The following is a 21,905-nucleotide window of genomic DNA, read 5'->3' as shown; positions in this document are numbered from 1 at the left end:
CCTGCAAATTTGAATAAACAACATATACTTTGATTACTTTTGGAGCATGGGTTGTTAGAAAAGGCTTAATCAATGATATTAGGATATTATTCGGTATACTTTTATTGACAATGTAGTGGCAGCTAGGCACTACATTTACATACAAATACAGATTTTGGCTGTGGGGTGAGGGAGTGTGTGCCGGAGCTGAATAGCAAACAATCTCTGCCTTTCGGTGAACCGATCAGCAAAGAGACACAATTTTTGTATTTATTTTATGATATTTATTTAGTATTTTATTAACTTAACGCAACTTAATTTACCCTCCCTTATTATATCTATCATGTTTTTTTCCCCTCTTTCTCTCACCAATATAGCATAATTATGTGACTCTGTACTATTATCGTATTACCACTTTTTTCCCTCTCTTTTTTTCTTTTGCATATTGGACCTGTTCGAGTGGTTAGCGCGCAGACCTCACAGCTAGGAGACCAGGGTTCAATTCCACCCTCTGCCATCTCTGTGTGGAGTTTGCATGTTCTCCCCGTGCATGTGTGAGTTTTCTCCGGGTACTCCGGTTTCCTCCCACATTCCAAAAACATGCTAGGTTAATCGGCGACTCCAAATTGTCCATAGGTATGAATGTGAGTGTGAATGGTTGTTTGTCTATATGTGCCCTGTGATTGGCTGGCCACCAGTCCAGGGTGTACCCCGCCTCTCGCCCAAAGAAAGCTGGGATAGGCTATGTTTGTAAATATCCACCTTATATGACACACAGTTGTGTATTTATAACACAGTTGTAAATACACACCTAATGTTTCCAATAATAACAAATATAGATTTTTCACAAGGAAGCCTATAAAAGCACAATTCAGTGTAGTTCAAAGTTTTTCCACCGGGGCCGCACATTAATAATAATAATAATGTTAACTGTATTTAAAAGGTCGTAAACAGGTTGTCTCTGCTCCAACCACAAACATATTTAATTTATGAAAAAGGTGGGAATGTACTCACCATGAAAAAATTAAAGTATGCGGTGACCATTTCGATTATTTATTTGTTTTAGTTTTTTTTTTACTAAACAAGCAAAAACTAATCCAGAACAGCTTCTTACTCAATACTCCGTTCCCATGTTCTGATGCAGAAATGAGTAAATCACAGCTTGCATTAATTAACAAGCGAGCAGGCCAATATATTAGGAACATATCTTAGTGGGACGTACCAAAACCATTTTGATGCAGTGCAGGCATACCGAATGAAGTGTCGTGTCTGTGTTCCTACCTGTGCTGGGGTTGGTCTTCGGTGCGCCGGCCCCGGGGGGTCTGGCTATCTTGCTGGGCACTTTGATCCCACTGGGCTTGGATGAGCTCATATTTCCTCTTGTGATCCACAAGGATGATGATGTTGAACCCAGACCATGTAAACCACAGTTTTAATGCTCCTGGACGGTGAACTTTTCCCTTGTCCTCGAGTACAAAACAAAAAAAAGGAAGGAAAAAAAAAGGGAGTGGGGGTAAAAATGGGTGCTTTGGAAGAGGACCCTGTTTAGAGAAGAGAGACAATTGCTTTATTAGGATTAATTTGTCTGCAGATTGCATAGCAATTAACTTCCATACAAGAGTAACTTGGTTGAGCTAGCTCCATCAATAGAGGTGTTCTGTTTCTGTTATGACAGCAAAGACCATGTCACAGACCTAAAAATACCCACCAGACGATACGCCCGTACAGCTAATACCTTTGCATCTCATCTGCAACCCCACTGAGTAAACAAACATGAAAGTACACAATTTTTATTCAGCCAAAAAAAATGAAAACTCTGAAAGTCTGGCCTGGCAGCTAAAACTGGATTACAGACCACCAGCACCATCGGATAATCCCATTTGTCGGATTAGCACCCCACAGAAACGCAATTGGATGCGTGTCCGGTTTTAAATTCAGCACCCATGGGTGGATTCTTGACCTTATGGTGTGTCTGATGATAATCATGATGGGACCGGCCGGTCAAACTGGTTGACAACACAGTAAACTTCACCTTCGTCACTTCAGTTGCATCACTGAGGCGGTAGAAGTCCAGATAAGGTTGTTTGAAATGTTTTAATGCCTGGTATCCTGTCAATGCTAATATGCTACTTTAAGATGTATTATTTATTTGGATAATTTCCCAAAGAGAAAGTTCTTCAATGGTTGAACTGGTTCCTCCAACAGACTGAAGACTTGCACGGGCCATTGTATCATCTCAAGCCTTAAATGTGAGCCAAGACACTTGTTTTCGTAAAAGAAAATAAACCCTCATGTAACAGCATCACACTTAGGGCTGAGATGACGTGTCAACGTCATCGATGACATCGACACAAAAAATACGTTGACGCAAGAACTGCATGTCGATGCGCCTTTACTCAGAATTAGTGGTGGGCAAAACCGCTTCATTCAGTAAAAATAGCCGTTCATTTCGGTCAACTGGTCGTTAGCCTGTGATCTTCCCCAGTGCATAGACCCGGTCAGTCGTGTCAAGTCACTCCGATCACTCATGTTCACGTTCGTTCCGACTCAACAGCTCACCAACTAGTGCTGTGTCGGTCATGAACAAAAACGGCCGGCGAACTCAACGGGTATTTTATAGGCGGTTCATTCGTTCGCAAAAAAGAACTAGTTCTTTTGACACGAGCGCCACACTACTACTCAGAATCAAAACATGGTGGCGGCCGCGGCAACAAGTTTCAGTGAGTCCGGCCAGAAGAAAAGATGGCACAACAGAGTATCCAAAGTATGGGAATACTTCACGCTTTGTGATGGTTTGTGACCTATACAAAATTGAGATGGCATATCACAAAAGACGCCGTAAGTTTAAAAAAAATTATATTTCCTTGTTTGCAATGATTAACCCCGTCATTCATCCAAACCGCACCATGTAACTTGGGCTCCAGCATCGCACACACAAAAACACACTCTGACACAGACACACACTCTTCAAATACATGCTATAGTTAGTTTTATTTATATTATTATTAATATTATTCGCGTTATTATACTTTGATATGGGCAGATCATTTAGAAATATACATTTTTATTAACCTGTGCATGTGTTTGTGGTTTATGTTTTCAGGGACTAATCAGGGACTTTCAGGGATTCATCGATAAACTATTTTCTAGATTAATCGATTACAGAAATAATCGTTTAACCCAGCCCTACTTGTGCACTCTCACCCAGTAAGCAAGAGTCCGCTCTCACTCTCTCTCTCTCACACTTCCAAGATGTTTCACAGCCAGAAGAATGAAGCGCGGCCATCAGTAACGACCCAGTTTAACCAGAGCGTTCCAGTTTTCACCCGCTTTGCCATTCACCGATAGCGATGCGTGCCCTGGGGGCTGTCAAGATGAGCAAGACATCACGGATGATAAGTGGCTATAGTGTAATGTCGCACGAAAGGCACTTCAAGACTACATAAAAATCTTAATTTGGCAAAAAAAAATGTAAAAGTAGATCACTGACTGGTGAGCAGAACCATTCAAGTGAAATGATCCACCTAAGTCTGGAGAGGTTTGCACTGGAGTAATGTTAATCTTTTAGCCACAACACTAGCGCTAATCTGTGGCCATGAGGGGAGGGAAGCCAAAGAATTGAGTACATAATTTATACAAACTAACTTTAGCTAATGCAGAACTCCGATTTTGGCTCATATGACAAAAAAAGTGCAGTAGAATTTAGCCTAAGTTCTGTCAATGATCAGCTTCCATGTTGAAATGTGTTGCAATGCTCCGACACGAACCTTACATCCTCCTGACTTTAATTCTTATTTTTACCTCCCCGCACTGCCGGTCTTCCTTTTTAAGGAAACATCTGCTAAGCGGAATATTATTGTGGAGGCCCGGCAGGAAGGTGGAGCAACAGAGACAAGTAAAGTCGTCCAGCGCTACATTGGGGTTCAATCGCCCTCAAATGTTGAGTAAGGCCAATTAGTAAAAACAAATGTTTTTGTTAAGCAAATTGTACTTCTTCATGACAAAAACAAGCATTTTCAAGCATAAAAATAAAAAAATAATAATTAAAATACAAATACAAGGCACAACAATCATTGTAATTGTGAATGTAATAGTCTACATTGGCCACTAGGTGTCAGTAATTGGTCAGTGAGACAACCAAAATACATGATCACCATCATAACAAAGGTTACTGTTGGGGAAACAATCCGCCACAGGCTAAAACTCAACACAGATCCTCAGCTATCACTTCCTGTCCGAATGCCACTAAGGTCCATGAGAGGGGAAGACATTTATTGTGACACAAACAGGATCTTTATGTACGTCTTAAATTGCTTATTTACTCTTACTGGGCAGGTAATTGTACTGATACTTAAAATGAAGACATGTGAAGGAGATAATCTAACAACAACTTTGTCATTAACCCTTGATAATCATTTGAAACCAATTTCCACTTTTTTTTTTTTTTTTACTCAAATGGTAGCCACCCCCCGCCCCTCAAAAAAGTTGCAAATTTCCCTTTCAATAGAGGGCATTATTTGAGAAATTAAAATAATAAACAAATAATGTCCACAAGTGATACTACACGATTGAGGGCAATACATATCTATGGTGTATGTTCGTACCAGGGTTTGAAAATAAAGACTAACAAAGGTTTGTATGGGCAACTTTATATATGATAAAAGCAAAATATAAAAAGTTTAAAGTTACAGGGTGGGGTGACTTTGAACGACAGTAACCCACAGTTAGACTACGAGGTGGCAAGAAAAAGTGGCTCATAGAAAAGCTTCATTTTAAATTAGATTAATTCAGATTAATTAGACAAAGTATTCTCACGTTATTATTACTGCATCAACTCACCCACCGACTAGTCTGCTTAGCACTGCACCCGGCGACCATTCCTCCTACCCGGGCAAAAAAGTATCCGCAATGTCACGGCTGCTCCCTCGGTAACTTTTAGAGAGCAAAGGCCAAACAGCTACGGACACCTCTTCCGCTCACACCATTATCATAATTAGCTTTTTAAAGTCAAGAACCAACACGATGAGCTGGCAAAAGGCGACGACGTGGAGGCCGATGCAACAACACGGCAGCAGTCAAAGCCCAGGGAAGGGCTACTCAGCTAGCTAGGCTACTAGCCGACTTGACACCTTAAGTCAAGTCGACGTTACCTGGACAACTTGTGACTACTCAACTTCTATTACAGACACTTTGAGTTTTTAATACAAGCAACTAAAATGTCACTATAGCGAGCGAACACCAACCTGTTTATGGGTGCGAAGGACCCACGCCTTTCACCCCCGAATAGTTTTCCGGCTAAGCGACTTCTTCTCACTCTCGGCAGACACCGGCGCGCGTGAACGAGACTTTCCAGAACCGTGACGTCTTATGCGTGGACAAAGATTATTTATACAGCGTAAGAGCGAGCACGCCGCGTACGCGTTTTTCAGACACCAAAACGCCAACGCCCCCCGCGAACACAAAGACTTTACCGTATTTATCGTATGCGAGCAAATATAGTACACTAACGTTGAATAGTTAATGCACTCTTTTCTATATATAAGTTTCACTCTCGTTCAAAACACCTTAAGTTTATCAATCCTTCCACATACAAAAATGGTGTATGGTGTTTAACCGCAACGTAGTTACCTAAATATACTAAACATCTTTTTTTATGTCTACAATAAGAAACATCTAATTTTGTGCCATTCCGATTCAAGTGAGATTGGTGGTTGAATGCTCAAATTTAAATAGCAACGCTACACAAAAAGCGACACAATTTGTTACCTCATTGAAAACCACGGGACTGATTAACCGGAAATGGCAATACTACACAAAAAGCGACACATTTGTTACCTCATTGAAAACCACGGGACTGATTTACCGGAAATGGCAATACTACACAAAAAGCGACACATTTGTTACCTCATTGAAAACCACGGGACTGATTTAGCGGAAATGGCAATACTACACAGAAAGCGACACATTTGTTCCACGTGACAAAAAAAGACCAATTAAAAACAAAATTTTTAATCCCACATTTACAGTACTCACTGAATATCCATCTCTTAAAAAGCAACATGGTGACAAAAAAAGCATCCAGATAAAAAAAAAAATACATTTTTTTAAATCCCAAAATGTATCCAGCAATTCATTTTCAATACTGATTGCTAGGCTACACAAAAAGAAACAAATTTGCTCCTGGCAACTGAACATGTCTCATTGAAAAGTGTTATTTATCCATCCAACATTTTCTGTAGTGCTTCTCCTTATAAGGGTTGCAGCTGACGAGATAGATATACAGTACATAGAATGAGTGATTAAAAAAATAAACACGCAAATCAGGCTTGTTTACTTCAAAGTGTAGTTAAGTAGGGGACCAAAAATAAAACTCATACATGTCACTAAATTAACATTTTTACAAATAAAAACAAGAAAAAACAAAATGATACCTGTGGTTCAATGTCCCTGCCTGCCTTAGACTCTGTACATAAAAAAAGCAGTTAAAATATGATACATAACGTGGCCAAGAACGTATTCATTACGATTATTTTTTCTTAGCCAAACTTCGAGGCGAACTCTTGAGCAAGTCTCTGATGCGGAGGTACGTCCCCGTGGCTTCGGCCACTTCCGTGTATTCCGGAGTGTCCTCGAAAGGCACGATGCCCTCTGCGAACTTGCTTCGATGAGGAACCGCTGACACCTTGTTGGTTTCTGGCTTGGGGGAGGCTCCGTTTACATCCTGGGAGGCTGCTGGATCGGGGTTCTGGGGGCCGTCTTCCTGGGGTTGGTTGGGGCCAGGACTTTGGGGGCTGTCTTCCTGGGATTGGTTGGGGCCAGGACTTTGGGGGCTGTCTTCCTGGGATTGGTTGGGGCCAGGACTTTGGGGGCTGTCTTCCTGGGATTGGTTGGGGCCAGGACTTTGGGGGCTGTCTTCCTGGGATTTGATTGAACTGTTGTCTTGCAATTTAGCTGGACCTGGACTATCTTGACATTTGACCTTAGGAAGACCATCCTGGGGTCTGATTGGATCGGGGCTTTGGGGGCTGTCATTCTGATCTTCAACAGGGGTCTGTGGATCAACCTCACCCAGCAACCTTTTGTCTTCAACTGGGGTCTGTGCATCAACCTCACCAGGCAACCTTTTGTCCGTCACTTCTTCAACCTCCTCCATTTCAGAGTCACCCCGCGCCGGTGGGGACACGCTCGTCAAACTCCCCCCCACGGGTGTCTCCGAGTCACTGTTGGTGGTGGTGTCTGCGTTTTGGAGCGCTGCCCAGATCAGCCTTTGCTGCTCCTCCAGCTCCTCCAGGGTGAGGTCGTCATCCTGTCCCTCTGTCGCCTCGTCCACCACCACCCAGTTAGATTCTCGCATTGTCCTCAGGGAGCCACTGGTGGGCGGTGTGCTTTTCGGGAGAGGCGGGGGTGTGGGTGTCGCAGGCGGGGTGCCGTGGGGTAGAGGAGGGGGTGAGCTGAAGCACGGCGAGCCAGGCGGCAGTGGCGGTTGGAAGTGGAAGTCACCCTGACGTTGAGTTTTGTAAGGAGTTCCAGGATCTGGGGGGCCAAAGTTGGACTGAGCAGGGACAAAAATCAAACAATGCATGAAATGAGAGGTAAAGGAATGTTTACCCGATTCAATATCCATATCAGAGCTCCCATCGGGGCTGGATCTTGGCCTCTTCCTGTGCTGCTGAGAGGAGTCGGACTCGTGATGCCTCTTGTTAGTACGACCATCGGGCTGTCAGGAGGGAAAAAAAAACTTTCTTTCACCTCGCATGTGATACCAAATGCTGATACTATGTGGGAACGCATAAAGGTATGGAGGACTGGGTGAGAGAGCGTGGCGTACTTACCGCAGCAAAGTGGCTGGACAGGTAGGCTGCGTAGTTGTGCTTCAGGTGGTTGCTGTGCATAGGAACGGAACTGTAGCGCACAAACTCCTGTCCGTAGAAAATGACAATGAAAGATCACAATCAGGGGTGTCACAAGATCTCTGAGATTAAAACATGACACGATCTCTCATTCTTGTGGGCACAAGGGCTGGGACGATAATACTGTAGGAGCTATTTATTAGTGTGTTCCTAAATTTCTAATATCTGTTCATTTATTTTTTGTTGTTGTTTTGTTTGGATTACTTGATAATATTTTCTAGTTATTTATTTGTTTATCATATTTTTTGGGGGGTTAATTAGTAGTTAATTAGTGGCTTTGTTTCATTGGATAACACCCTGGGCACCTGCAATATATTTAGGTAGGCAGTGCTCACAGGACCAGCATGCACCGGGGTGGGCCTATGGTTTTTGTACCAGCGCAAGAGAGGCAACAGGAGAAGGCGCTTGTTCCTTTTTTGTTTGTTTGCTTGCTTGGTAATAAAAGGAAATAAGAAGAAACGGAACAAGATTGTTTGGACAATGACACTTTTGCCTGCGTAAAACAAAACCTGTGGTGCATCAGTGGCCTTTTGATTGTAGTGTAAATTACGTTTATTTTTTGAAGGACAAATAGCCACTACAAATACATTTAATTAATTCATACAATAAAAATAAACTTGATCATTTTGCCAGCCTCAATATCCTGCCATGTGCCTTATGTTTGTTTTCCTTGTCTCCCGCCTCCAAACGGGCATGACGAGGGTTCACTCTGTGCACTGGTTTCAGCACCTTGGCGTGTTTGTTCCATAGAACAACAGCATAAAAAGGGAGTGAACCCTTTGGTCAGTCATACAGTCTCAGTGGGTGGAGACGGGGGCCAGTAGCACATACACACAAGAGTGCAGACGAGTATAGCCTCGTGAGGAGCAATGCAAGGTAGAAATTAAAATTAGAATAAAATATATTGTCTTTTTTTTATTGTACTTGTCTTAAATGTTAAAATATTGTCTTGTAACACCCCTCATAACCAATAATAATGCACCAATAATTATATTAATATTTTGTACAGGGGCGGCACGGCGGTCGAGTGGTTAGCGCGCAGACCTCACAGCTAGGAGGACCAGGGTTCAATTCCACCCTCAGCCATCTCTGTGTGGAGTTTGTATGTTCTGCGTGGGTTTTTTCCGGGTACTCCGGTTTCCTCCCACATTCCAAAAACATGCTAGGTTAATTGGCGACTCCAAATTGTCCATAGGTATGAATGTGAGTGTGAATGGTTGTTTGTCTATATGTGCCGTGACGTTCCAGGGTGTACCAAAAACAGCTGGGATAGGCTCCAGCACCCCTGCGACCCTCGTGAGGAAAAAGCGGTAGAAAATGAATGAATGAATTTTGTACAGGCAATTCATACATGAATCATTTATGGAGGTATTTCAGTTAAAATACAAAACATTAGCAGCAAGTGAGCTTACGTCTTTCATTTTGTGCGGCGCCGGCACATTGAAGCCTGGAAAGTCGACCAGTTTAGAAACATCATATGAGAGGTTTTGTGTTGCGGTGTTGTTGGTCGCACTGTTGTCATTTGACACTAAAGAAAGAGAACAACAATATGGTGGATTCATTGCGGAACCTTTTAAAACTACGGAGGACCCATAAATGCATCAAGTACCGTTTCCGTCATACAGTGTTAAACCAGAGTTCTCCATTTCTGCCTCTTTGAGCCACCCGGGCGGGTATCCCAGCAGCCTCATGCGATAGATGAGAGGAGGGAGAGTGTTTATGTCGATTCCCAGCGCCCCCAAAAGCTCCTCGCTGTGCAAAAGACAAAGAAAAAACAAAAAAACAAAAAAAACAAAAAAAAAAGTGAACACCCAGTACAAGGATGTGTTTCCTGTGTACAAAAACATCAACGCAAAACCCCCTGCCTCATGATTCCAGGCTTGTATTTGGAGAATCGCTCCTCCACCTCATCAGCGTGGTACCGCTGATTACTCAGCAGGGACGGGTTGTTGTTCTGGAACTCCTTTCTTCTCTCGTTAATGGCGGCCATGTCTCTGGGCTTGGGGGAAAAAAAAATAAAACGCCGGGGACTTTAATTAATGCCAGGTCAAAAAACAACAACAAAAACAAGCTGCGGCTGTGGGCAACCTCCCCATGTAGTTTTCCTAACTTAACTCCACAAGACGACACGAGCTGCATTTGAACTACCATGAGTGGTCAGCATCCAGAGGCTTCATCTATCTCTGCATGCACTTTAAATATCACAATATATCTCTCCCTCACTCCATCGTGGTTTTGAAAAATGAATTAAACAATAACGATCGCCGTTTTGTGGTTGACTATGGCCTATTATTAGTCAAAAAATATTGAAATACAACCTCTATGTAGTATACTTGCCACTAGGTATCAGTAATGACACAAAACATTGATGAGACATGACATTTCATTGCATTACATACATCCTCCTCCTATTCCGCGTGGAAGTGGTACGTTTTTGGTTTGTCTTCCCCACTCCAATAAATTGGAGGCTAACTAGTTCACTTGTTAACATGTTATGCGGCGTGGCCGTGGTGTACACGATGAATAACAGGAGTGTAAAAGTGACTATGGAGGTGTTATTTCAAGTCTATATGGCTCTAATAAAAGGGTAAACAGCTTTTCTATGCGGAACTTTGCATACTGCGGTTGGGTCTGAAACCGATTACCTGCAATAAACGAGGGATGACGGTACTACTTTTGGGGCACAACTCATGTCTTACGATTACGATGCTTACGATTACGATGCTTACGATTACGATGCTTACGATTACAATGCTTACGATTACAATGCTTACGATTACAATGCTTACGATGTTCACGATCAACTTCTCAGCTGCGTTAATGCTGGCTGAGCAGATCTGCTCATTACTGCCATTACAACATTGGTTATGTCCACGCCGTGTTGTACAATATACTCGTTAGTAAATGACCAGTTACAGTACTTTGCACTTTCTCATGCACTCCAAGTCATTATCATCACTATGAATATAAGCAATGTCCTGGGGTTTTGCTGGGGTGTCCGATGTTCCCACTCTTCTTTTGTTGTTTTGTCTTATGTAAGATTCTGTGATTATATGTGTGGGGGAAAAAAAATCACATATTGAATTGGTAACTGCTATGGCGTGGAGAAGGGGTAGGATTTAATAAGCTTTGCTTCTTCCGGCTCCTTTTCAGACATGTGTAGTAATGAGGTGTTGTGTGTGTGCATGTATGTGTGTATATATATATATATATATATATATATATATATATATATATATATATATATATATATATATATATATATATATATATATATATATATATATATATATATATATATATATATACATACATACACATATACAGTGAAGAAAATAAGTATTTGAACACCCTGCTATTTTGCTATTTCTCCCACTTAGAAATCATGGAGGGGTCTGAAATTTTCATCGTAGGTGCATGTCCACTGTGAGAGAGATAAACTAAAAAGAAAAATCCAGAAATCACAATGCATGATTTTTTTAACAATTTATTTGTGTGATACAGCTGCTAATAAGTATTTGAACACCTGAGAAAATGAATGTTAATATTTGGTACAGTAGCCTTTGTTTGCTATTACAGAGGTCAAACGTTTCCTGTAGTTTTTCACCAGGTTTGCACACACTGCAGGAGGGATCTTGGCCCACTCCTCCACACAGATCTTCTCTAGATCAGTCAGGTTTCTGGGCTGTCGCTGAGAAACACGGAGTTTGAGCTCCCTCCAAAGATTTTCGATTGGGTTCAGGTCTGGAGACTGGCTGGGCCATGCTAGAACCTTGATATGCTTCTTACGGAGCCACTCCTTGGTTTTCCTGGCTGTGTGCTTCGGGTCGTTGTCGTGTTGGAAGACCCAGCCACGACCCATCTTCAATGCTCTGACAGAGGGAAGGAGGTTGTTCCCCAAAATCTCACAATACACGGCCCCAGTCATCCTCTCTTTAATGCAGTGCACTCGTCCTGTCCCATGTGCAGAAAAACACCCCCAAAGCATGATGCTACCACCCCCATGCTTCACAGTAGGGATGGTGTTCTTCGGATTGTACTCTTCATTCTTCTTCCTCCAAACACGCTTATTGGAATTATGACCAAAAAGTTCTATTTTGGTCTCATCTGACCATAAAACTTTCTCCCATGACTCCTCTGTATCATCCAAATGGTCATATGCAAACTTAAGACGGGCCTTGACATGTGCTGGTTTAAGCAGGGGAACCTTTCGTGCCATGCATGATTTCACATCATGACGTCTTAGTGTATTACCTACAGTAACCTTGGAAACGGTGGTCCCAGCTCTTTTCAGGTCATTGACCAAGTCCTGTCGTGTAGTTCTGGGCTGATTCCTCACCTTTCTTAGAATCATTGAGACCCCACGAGGTGATATCTTGCATGGGGCTCCACTCCGATTGAGATTGACCGTCATGTTTAGCTTCTTCCATTTTCTAATGATAGCTCCAACAGTGGACCTTTTTTCACCAAGCTGCTTGGTAATTGCTCCGTAGCCCTTTCCAGCCTTGTGGAGGTGTACAATTTTGTCTCTGGTGTCTTTGGACAGCTCTTTGGTCTTCGCCATGTTACAAGTTAAAGTCTTACTGATTGTATGGGGTGGACAGGTGTCTTTATGCAGCTAACGACCTCAAACAGGTGCATCTGATTCAGGATGATACATGGAGTGCAGGTGGACTTCTAATGGGCAGACTAACAGGTCTTTCAGGGTCAGAATTCTAGATGATACACAGGTGTTCAAATACTTATTTGCAGCTGTATCACACAAATAAATTGTTAAAAAATCATGCATTGTGATTTCTGGATTTTTCTTTTTAGTTTATCTCTCTCACAGTGGACATGCACCTACGATGAAAATTTCAGACCCCTCCATGATTTCTAAGTGGGAGAAATAGCAAAATAGCAGGGTGTTCAAATACTTATTTTCTTCACTGTATATATATACATATATGTATATATATATATATATATATATATATATATATATATATATATATATACATATACATATATATATATACATATATATACATATATATATAAATAGATATTGTAAGTGTATTGTATTGTAAGTGTATATGTGAGAAAGAATAATGTAACATAGTATGCATGTCTGAAATAAATTAAGAAAAGAAAGGAAAATGAAAGAAAGAATAGAACATGGGTGTTTGCAGTGCGGTACAACTGAACGGCGTCATACTCACCTTAGGGCAGTCTCTCATTTGATGAGCACTTGAGCCACAGTTAAAACAGGTGGATTTGGGCCTGCAGTGAGATACACATTAGTGATGAGACCTGAATGGATGGAGGGGTTCAAGATGTATTCAAGTGAGTAAATAAAAAGAAAAATGCACCGTTTATCTTTCATTTCTATCTCCTGCCCATCCGTGCCGATGACTTGGTTGAAAACCTGCAGATAGCTTGGCTCCATTTAAGGAAGTTACGGAGGTTTTGTTTTATTTCGCAATAAAGTGTCAATACCAAACAAACTTTTGTGGGCATTTTAAAAGCCACACCGATGCTTGGTTTCTGTCCCTAAAGATACGTTGGCACTTCCCATCCGCTGGTCACCTGAGGGTTTTCATTCTGCAGCGGCTGTCCAAGTTGGTCCACACTGAAGGTGGTGAAGTGCAGGACGCTTCCAACCACCTGCAGCAGAAAAACAAACAGTAGACAAATCACAGGGACCACAACCACCATCATTGGTAAGAAATATAGTGGAACCTCGAAAACACTAAAAGTACTTTCATCAAGTTCTAATGGGAACACGCAGTTGTGTGTATCTGTAGTTTTAATGCTCCAAGAAGCGCTATTGTGCGTGTTATACACTTTTACATGTACTCTGTAATCCTGCACATATGTAATAAACAACAATTTTTCCAGATGTCTGACTTTTTTTATTTTCAAAGTGAAATTTAGCAATATTTTAGTTACCTTTCTGTATGCTATATATTCATTGCTTCATTGTTATAGCTTAAATTTTGTGGTCTTATTTAGCACAATATTAATTTAAGCATTATTTGTATGTTCTTCCTCATTTTCTTGCCAAAATACCTTCATAAATTAATTGAAAATGCACCTTGGACATGTAGTTGTGTATTTAATGAGATAAAAAGATAACAGGCCCTTTAAAAAATTGCTTGATTTTACTTCAAATGAATGCATAAATAATATAATTTAAAAAATAATTTAAAAAATATTAAAACTATCTTAAAAACTAAAATAATGAACAAAGTGTAAAAAAATGTAAAAAAAAAAAATCAAATTAAAACATTAACACAATTTAATTATACAATAATATATATGCAAAATATATAAAAAGTGTAATTACCAAAATCAATGTAAAATATTTTTATTTAAAATTGCTTAAACAAAAGTGAAGAAAATAATAAAGTAAAAAGAGTAATATTTAAAGAAAAGGGAAAATGCAGGTCTATATGTATATTATATCATATACAACAATGTAACAGCAGGAAGCTGCTTTGGGCAACTTGAAATGCTTTTTTTTTTTTTTTTTAAACTTTAGAGCTTCCAGTGTGTGAGACAACCCGTGTGTGTGTGTGTGTGTGTGTGTGTGTGTGTGTGTGTGTGTGTGCGTACTCACTTTAAAGGCTTCTGTTGTTGTTTTCACACGAGTGCTGGATGACTTCTGTGGGTCTTCATCCATTGCAAATGCAGAAGGCTTCACATGGGACAGATGATGCTCTTTAGGTCCTATAATTCATTCTAATGTATAATTACATTTGCAAACGTATACCTGAGGCTTCAAGTAGGAGGAGGAGGAGGAGGAGGAATGACTTGTTGTACTGCCCGCCTTTTGTTGCCGCAGTATTACATTGCAGACGCTATCTTCGATTTCTTGCCGGCATTGCCTGAGAAGGAAACAATCATCAGCTAAACTCCAAGAGGAACAGCATGAAGATAAGTTCTAATTTACACATCTGGGTGTTACTTGGACACACCTTCAGTGATGATAAGTCACGCTAAATAAAGTTATTCCCAGTGGCGTCTCCAGTCTCCGAAGTTACAATGATCAAAAATTAGTAACTAATGTTAGCGTTTCATAACGCCAAGAACGCAAATTGTTGATCGCCTCTCTTTAAAAGACTGCTTTTGTGAACATGTGTATGCGCCACGGACATACCAACAACTATGAGTGACAGGAAAAACTTTTTCTGCAGTTTAATTCCTAATTGTGGCAATTTTGTTATACAATCTGTTCCTTTAAAGCAGGGGTCTCAAACTCTATGTACTTCGGGGCCACTGGAGCTAGGGTCTGGGCGAGACTGGGCTGCATCAGGTTTTCCACAAAAAAAAAACGCATTTATTAAAAACAGAAAAATGAATAAAGTTTGCTTTGGTTTCGATTTTCTACAAGAAAAGCTCTGATAAAACATTCCACTGTTCTCGAATATCTTACTTTTTATTTTTCTACACAAGATGAAAAATAAATAAACAAATCAAGAATAAAGAAAATCAATCAGTAATAAATAAATATATTAATAATAATAAAACAGCAAATAAAAACTTAAGAAACCACATATAGTTGGTGGGTAGACAAATTATTTTTTTCAGATTAAAATGAACAAAGCATTATTAGAGCCCTGTAGACATGACAAAACACGACTATAGTCACATTTATACTCTTTTTATTTACAACATATTGCGCAACTGCAGGGTCTTGAGACACATGCTAACTCGCAAACTAGAGAGCTAGCGACCTAAACGGTAGCCTTCAAGTTATTTCCTTTAAACTTAAATAGCCAAAAACTTACCACTTCCACATGGATAGGGAGGATAACTATTAACAGCTATTTAACCTTTAACATGAACATTAATCAAACGTAATAATTTTTTCTGGGTACATGATACCATACAGCATCCATATCAAACTTGTGTGGGCCGCACTAACATTAAACTTTCATATCAAGGCGGGGGCCTCAAACTAGTAAGTTATTTCCTTTAAACTTAAATAGCCAAAAACTTACCACTTCCACACGGATAGGGAGGATAACTATTAACAGTTATTTAACCTTTAACATGAACATTAATCAAACGTAATAATTTTTTCTGGGTACATGATACCATACAGCATCCATATCAAACTTGTGCGGGCCGCACTAACATTAAACATTCATATCAAGGCGGGGGCCTCAAACTAGTGTCCTACGGGCCATATTTGTCCCGCGGACGTGTTTGAGACCCCTCAAAGGACAATTGGTAACAAGCAGTGGCGTTTTTAGATTTTATGGCTTCCAAAATCGTCATTTGGACTTGCATACAGTCCCTTTAACAGAAATTAGAACTTACTTTGATATGAAATTGTTTAAATATATGATTTGAATCACGGGTCCATTGATGTTGACATCTTCGACCGTAATGCCACTGTAAAGAGGAACACAAAATATTAGCCACGTCAGGAGCCACACTTTCATTGGAAATCAAAAGCGAAACTTATCACCTGGGTCGTGTCAGGACCTTCAGCTTTCTTCTCAAAGCTTTATGTGAACTGAGAGTTAAGGATTTGTGCTTCACCAAATGTTATCCGTGTCATTAATTCATTCCTGTCAACACTGGGATTTGAAAATACGGGAGGTTTACTGGTCCACACCCCGCCTAAACTATATTAGCTATTGTGTAAGGTAAAAATGTTAAAATGTGGCAAAAAAAAAAATAAGACTATTATTAAGTTTAGCTGTCTAAAAACGTGACCCAAGAGACAAGCGCTAACCTAAGAGGAAGCTTTGCTAGCAGTTAGTAACAGCAATGCTAGCACACGAGAGCAGATTGTTTGCAGGAAGGATATTCTCCTCTGTTAGCTTCTCAATGTGGTCATCACATTCACCCAACCGGCCTCGTAACAACGACACCTCTTCGTGGTCCTCCGCGTCATCTGGAAAGCGAATGTGGGTGGGTTCCGGCGGCCTGGGGTCATCTAATTGTTCAAACAGTTCCACATCTCCGAAATCAACGTCAGCCATCTTTTCACCACGATCGATGATTCTGGGTGCTAGAAGAGACCGCTTGGCATTCATTGGTTGTTTATGTCACATGACCGCATATTTGGTGGAGTTTAGCCCACAGTTATGTTTTACAGGCTTTTACGTGTCCATTATTATTCTTATTAAATTACAGCACGTCAGAAAAGTAAACAATCAAATAACAGACAAAGTACTATCATTTAAACATCAGTGTAACACAAGTGTGGATTTACATCTTAATTCTCCTTAAAAAGTCGAAAATGTACTAATCGTGAGGGAAACATAACCGTGTTCGTGAGGGACGTCACCCTTAAACGTGTTTGTCGTTGATATTAGCCTGTAAGACAAGTTCAGGGTATAATAGCTTTAGTGTTGTGTTGACTACACGATGCAAGTTAGCTTGTTTTGTTTGCTACATTTTCTTTCCTATAGTTGACTATACTAGTCATAAAATGTCACAACCTGTACATTTGTCATTTCCCCAGCTGGATGGAGGCTTGCGGAAGATTCGTTATATTAATTTGGTGAATAATTCGTCTTTCACTCTCAGAGAGTGTCCACAAAAGGTAAGTTGAGTCTTCCAAAAAGAAGAGTCAAGGGACATTTTGCCACATTTAGGTCGTTGTTTCAATGCTGTGTTTAAGGAATATGGGAGAAAGTTACTATATCTGTTCTTAAAATTAGTATAAAATGGCAAGGCTACAAAATGTAGCATTGTGGTTATGTATATAATATAGATTTAAGCAGGAATTAATGGACATGAAAAATGTACATGCACCCACTTTCATGTAGAAATTTCAAGGGTTAATAAAGCTTGATTTTTCAGGCTGCAGCGATGGTTCCTCTCTTTTTAGCAGCCGATCTCTTCTCCAACACCAACTTCCGGCCTGAGAACCATCCCAGGTGTCACGCTAAATACGCCAAGAAGGGGCTCGCCACCAAATTACATTTTTCTTCAGGTAACCCCAACAAAATGATAGAGAGTCAATCCCATTGTGTCACGTGACATCCCCACCACTTGTATTATAGCCTTCAGGTTCCGTGGCTTAAAGGTCCCCACGTCCAACAACAGCCTTTGGTTTTACAGCATTCATGGGCTTTTTCGAGTGGCTTTTGAACTGTACACCAAGCAGGAGCAGCTTGCAGTGGTGGAGAACTTCCAGGTAAGACTGAACACCAATCGCATGGTAACAAAAACAGCAGTACACACTCTTAACCGGAATTGGGTAGTCCAAGTTCTAAATACAAACACAAGAGCTGGAGCTTTGGAACTGTCAAAAAGAATTGACAATTTTTAATTTGTAACGATTCAAATATATGTCATCTCTTATACGGTGGTGTGAAAAACGATATGTAAAATATTATATTATATTATATAGGGGCGGTGGGTGTCGTGTTGGAGGCAAGAGATGACAACAAACTTGTCAGTTATATGGTTTACTCTCAGACCAGTCAGATTACACGGAGCTCCGGGCTCATAAGCTAACTGCCCCTGCCCGGCTTTTATTATGCTAAGAAATGTCGGTAGATCTCTGGCGAATCACAGGTGGCCCCCTTCCTCTCCTCGGCAGACGTCTTCTCACCAACGCAGGGCGGTGGAGCCAGCCGTTATCAACAGGCCGCAGCTGCAGACGCCATGTCCTCCCGTTATCTGTAGTTAGTCAAAATCGTGTCTGTGTGGATGTGTGGGAGAGTTCCGGAACTGTATGTACCTGAAAGCGATTATGTGTCCTGTGATTTGCCCAAGGCTGCTTGGTTCTACTTGATTAAATGTAGTGCATTATTATTTGGTGAGATACAAAAAAATAAAGAGACAAACACACAGACAATCCTTCATTGGTCACAAAAGACCCTGTAACTCCCTCGGATGTGCAACCATCAGACAGCTACTAGTTCTTGTCTTTTACTGATGGATTTATTACAAAACCAACGTGAGAACTAAAAGGGTACAAAGGATACAAAATACAATCAATTACAGGTCATATAGTACAAATATACAATAACTAAGTCGCTAACTAAATTAGTTCCGCCTTATTAACTTGTATACACCTCAGTAGGAACCAAAAATGAAAATAGGGAGCAACTTAAAACTGACAGCATACACTGACTGAGAGGCAGTTACAGACCCCACAACAACATCCAAAGAACTTGGATACAAAAAATGGCCTGCAAGGCGGAGTTCCAAGGCCACAAGCGCTGCTGAACAAAAAGAACATTAAAGGTCATGTGACAAGACAAAGGTTGAACTTTTTGAAAGGTGTGTCTCTCATTTGGTGTAAATGTACCAACAGTAAAATATGGCGGTGGTAGTGTGATGGGATGGTCACTTGCTGTGATAAATGACTTGTGTAATGGTGCATGTATCATTGTCGAGAGCATGGCTTGGTTCCTGGCTTAAGGTTGCATCAGGAAAGGCATCTGGTATAAAAACTAAACCAAAAACTTTGTGACCGGACTATGTTCTATTTCATCCCTCTGTAGGATCTTTGGAAATCTCAGATAAACGACAGCCCGCTGAAGGCGAGCTACAGCCTCAGGGAGCAGCTGGACGTCCGTTGTGGTGCTGACACCAGGATGGATGGGTTGGCGCTGGAGGCCACGGGAGCAAACATCTCATCAGAACACGATCACTGCTACTTTTCACAGCAAGGGCGGCCGCTTGTGTCAACACTGAGGAGGAAACTGAAGAGCTTGGATGATCAACTTTCCTCCGAGGCGGAGAGCTTCACACAGCAGCAGTTGGAGACCCTGCTGCTCTTTTTGCATCACACGGAACGATGCTTCGATGGGACGCTTCAGGAACAGGATGTGACTGAATCGGTGCTAGCGCTACTCAACTCCAAAGAATGGAGCTGCGTTTATTCCAGCCCGCTGCTCAACGGTGTGGCCCGCTGGCTCGGCCGCCAGTTCAGCGCGGCCAACTGCAGCGTGAGCCGTGGCGTGGAGGGTTTCAAAGTGCGGCACATCGACAGGATCAGCGAGCTGCCGCCTGCCGAGGAATTGGCTGATGAGCTTTTCCCAGAGGCCATGCGGACGCTGTTGCTCCATTGGATGGGACTGAGCGAGGAGGCGGACGCGGCCAAGCGACGGAGCGAGTATCCCATCCTGCTTCTCATCCTGGAGTTTGCCAACCACAACCTCATCACCGGGGTGGCTCATGTCCTCTACTCCAGTCTCATCTGCAAATAAATAGAATTCTGACATTCCGGCAGATTTGTTTTTCCAACACATTCTGGCAAAATTGGAATCTACTGATTATTCCCCGTCTGTCTTCATTCATTCATTCATTTTCTACCGCTTTTCCTCACAAGGGTCGGGGGGGGGGCTGGAGCCTATCCCAGCTGTCTTCGGGCGAGAGGCTGGGTACACCCTGGACTGGTCGCCAGCCAATCACAGGGCACATATAGACAAACAACCATTCACACTCACATTCATACCTATGGACAATTTGGAGCCGCCAATTAACCTAATGTCGTGATGCCGAGATGAAACCCCATGAGGATTATGTCGTCACCCACTGGATGATGGACCCTCGTCAGTCCAAGATGTGTCTCACTCAGTCAGTGGATAACAGTTTCATAGCAGGTAAGGAGAAGGTCGTTATAATAACTTGGGTTATGACATTATGAAAACTGCTGGGCTCGCTAATTAGCCCCAAGCTTATTTGTTGAGGTCCGCAATGTGAATTTAAAATGGTCCCGCTGGCCAGGCGTTTTCTCGCCAATGTATCAGAGCCAGACATGGGCCGGTATGAGATTCCGATGATATGATAACCACTGTATTATAAAAAGAGCTCTAAAGTGTTATTTTGTAATATATTTATTGATAAAAGTCATTCATTCATTTTCTACCGCTTTTCCTCACGAGGGTCGCGGGGGTGCTGGAGCCTATCCCAGCTGTCTTTGGGCGAGAGGCGGGGTACACCCTGGACTGGTGGCCAGCCAATCACAGGGCACATATAGACAAACAACCATTCACACTCACATTCATACCTATGGACAATTTGGAGTCGCCAATTAACCTAGCATGTTTTTGGAATGTGGGAGGAAACCGGAGTACCCGGAGAAAACCCACGCATGCACAGGGAGAACATGCAAACTCCACACAGAGATGGCCCTGGTCTCCTAGCTGTGAAGTCTGTGCGCTAACCACTCGACCACCGTGCCGCCCTCCCGCCTGTCTTTATAATAATAATACTAATGGAGCGTTTCAACCGCACCCTGGCCATCCTGACCAGCCGCCAGCAACGTGACTGGGACCTGCCCCCGGTCCTGTGGGCATACAGGACGGCGGTCCAAGAGTCGACAAAGTGCACCCTGGCAGCTCATGTTTGGACGGGAGCTGCGCACCCCTGTTGATCTGGTGTTTGGACGGGAGCTGCGCACCCCTGTTGATCTGGTGTTTGGACCTCCCCCCGAGCCAGAGGTGCAAGGCATGGCCGGCATGGACTACTACGGCCATCTTCGGGACCGACTTCGAGAGGTGCACGAGGTGGCCCGGCAGACCCTTCACCAAGCCGGCTGCTTTTGTCCCCGCCGCGCAAGTTTGGGTCTACAACCCAGAGAGAAGGAAGGGTTTGTCTCCCAAGCTGATGAGCCACTGGGAGGGACCGTGCACCATCCTGGAGCAGCTATCAGACGTGGTGTACCGGGTGGTTGTCCTCCACCAAGATCGACTTGCCCCGTACCAGCCCCAGGCATCACTAGAGGGAGAGGCCAGACTAGAGGAGCAGGCCGAGGGCACCAGAGCATCGCCGGCGGCCACCTGAGTGGGCTCGACGGCACCGCCAATGCCTGAACATGGATTAAGTATTATTGTACCCCAACTCCTTAAACACGTAAGCACTTCACCTCTCAATAACAATGACAAACAGTGAAAATACAGGTTTTGAAATGCAAACATGCCATCTCTTAATAGTGTTGGATTTGGTTTACTTATTCGGACTGATCAAGTCAAAATGTTCCCACACAGGAGAAATGTTCCTCTTTCTAGCTGGCTCCATATCTTCTCTCTCTGAACTCCAAACTAACGTAACCGT

The 21,905-nt window shown here is 42.2% G+C and overlaps 3 protein-coding genes across 7 annotated transcripts in view; 1 reads left to right on the top strand and 2 right to left on the bottom strand.

The window, feature by feature from the left end:
- clip1a (CAP-GLY domain containing linker protein 1a) overlaps positions 1–5,383 on the bottom strand; it is a 34,902-nt gene extending 29,519 nt beyond the window's left edge. For 4 of the 5 annotated variants that reach the window (XM_058069578.1, XM_058069581.1, XM_058069580.1 and 1 more), the window contains exons 1-2: positions 5,223–5,383; positions 1,261–1,520 (exon numbers count right to left, since the gene is read on the bottom strand). In XM_058069578.1, coding sequence (XP_057925561.1) covers positions 1,261–1,351 — 91 coding nt within the window. In that variant the 5' untranslated portion in view covers positions 1,352–1,520; positions 5,223–5,383. Of the gene's footprint in view, positions 1–1,260; positions 1,521–3,183; positions 3,347–5,222 lie in introns of those variants that run through there. The other variant, XM_058069579.1, reaches the window with a different exon arrangement.
- A 467-nt stretch (positions 5,384–5,850) lies between these two features.
- zcchc8 (zinc finger, CCHC domain containing 8) lies at positions 5,851–17,756 on the bottom strand. Its single transcript, XM_058069589.1, has 15 exons — positions 17,650–17,756; positions 16,693–16,896; positions 16,348–16,390; positions 16,197–16,271; positions 14,644–14,758; positions 14,491–14,568; positions 13,432–13,535; positions 13,241–13,306; positions 13,091–13,151; positions 9,755–9,888; positions 9,499–9,641; positions 9,302–9,417; positions 7,812–7,898; positions 7,588–7,696; positions 5,851–7,512 (listed from the first exon to the last, which is right to left on the bottom strand). The coding sequence occupies exons 2-15, from the start codon at positions 16,865–16,867 to the stop codon at positions 6,506–6,508; spliced, it is 2,313 nt and encodes a 770-aa protein (XP_057925572.1). The 5' UTR covers positions 16,868–16,896; positions 17,650–17,756; the 3' UTR covers positions 5,851–6,505.
- On the top strand, positions 16,893–20,210 carry si:ch211-110p13.9 (uncharacterized protein LOC562347 homolog). The gene is made up of 4 exons (XM_058069587.1): positions 16,893–17,433; positions 17,694–17,826; positions 17,897–18,030; positions 19,349–20,210. Exons 1-4 carry the CDS (start codon positions 17,320–17,322, stop codon positions 20,054–20,056), a joined length of 1,089 nt encoding a protein of 362 aa, XP_057925570.1. The 5' UTR covers positions 16,893–17,319; the 3' UTR covers positions 20,057–20,210.
- Positions 20,211–21,905: the final 1,695 nt, after the last annotated feature.

The sequence above is a fragment of the Doryrhamphus excisus genome, chromosome 4, assembly GCF_030265055.1.
Source record: "Doryrhamphus excisus isolate RoL2022-K1 chromosome 4, RoL_Dexc_1.0, whole genome shotgun sequence".
Classification (NCBI taxonomy): Eukaryota; Metazoa; Chordata; class Actinopteri; order Syngnathiformes; family Syngnathidae; genus Doryrhamphus; species Doryrhamphus excisus.
Note: the sequence above shows the minus strand (reverse complement) of the source record. Positions and strands in the feature narration are given on the sequence as shown.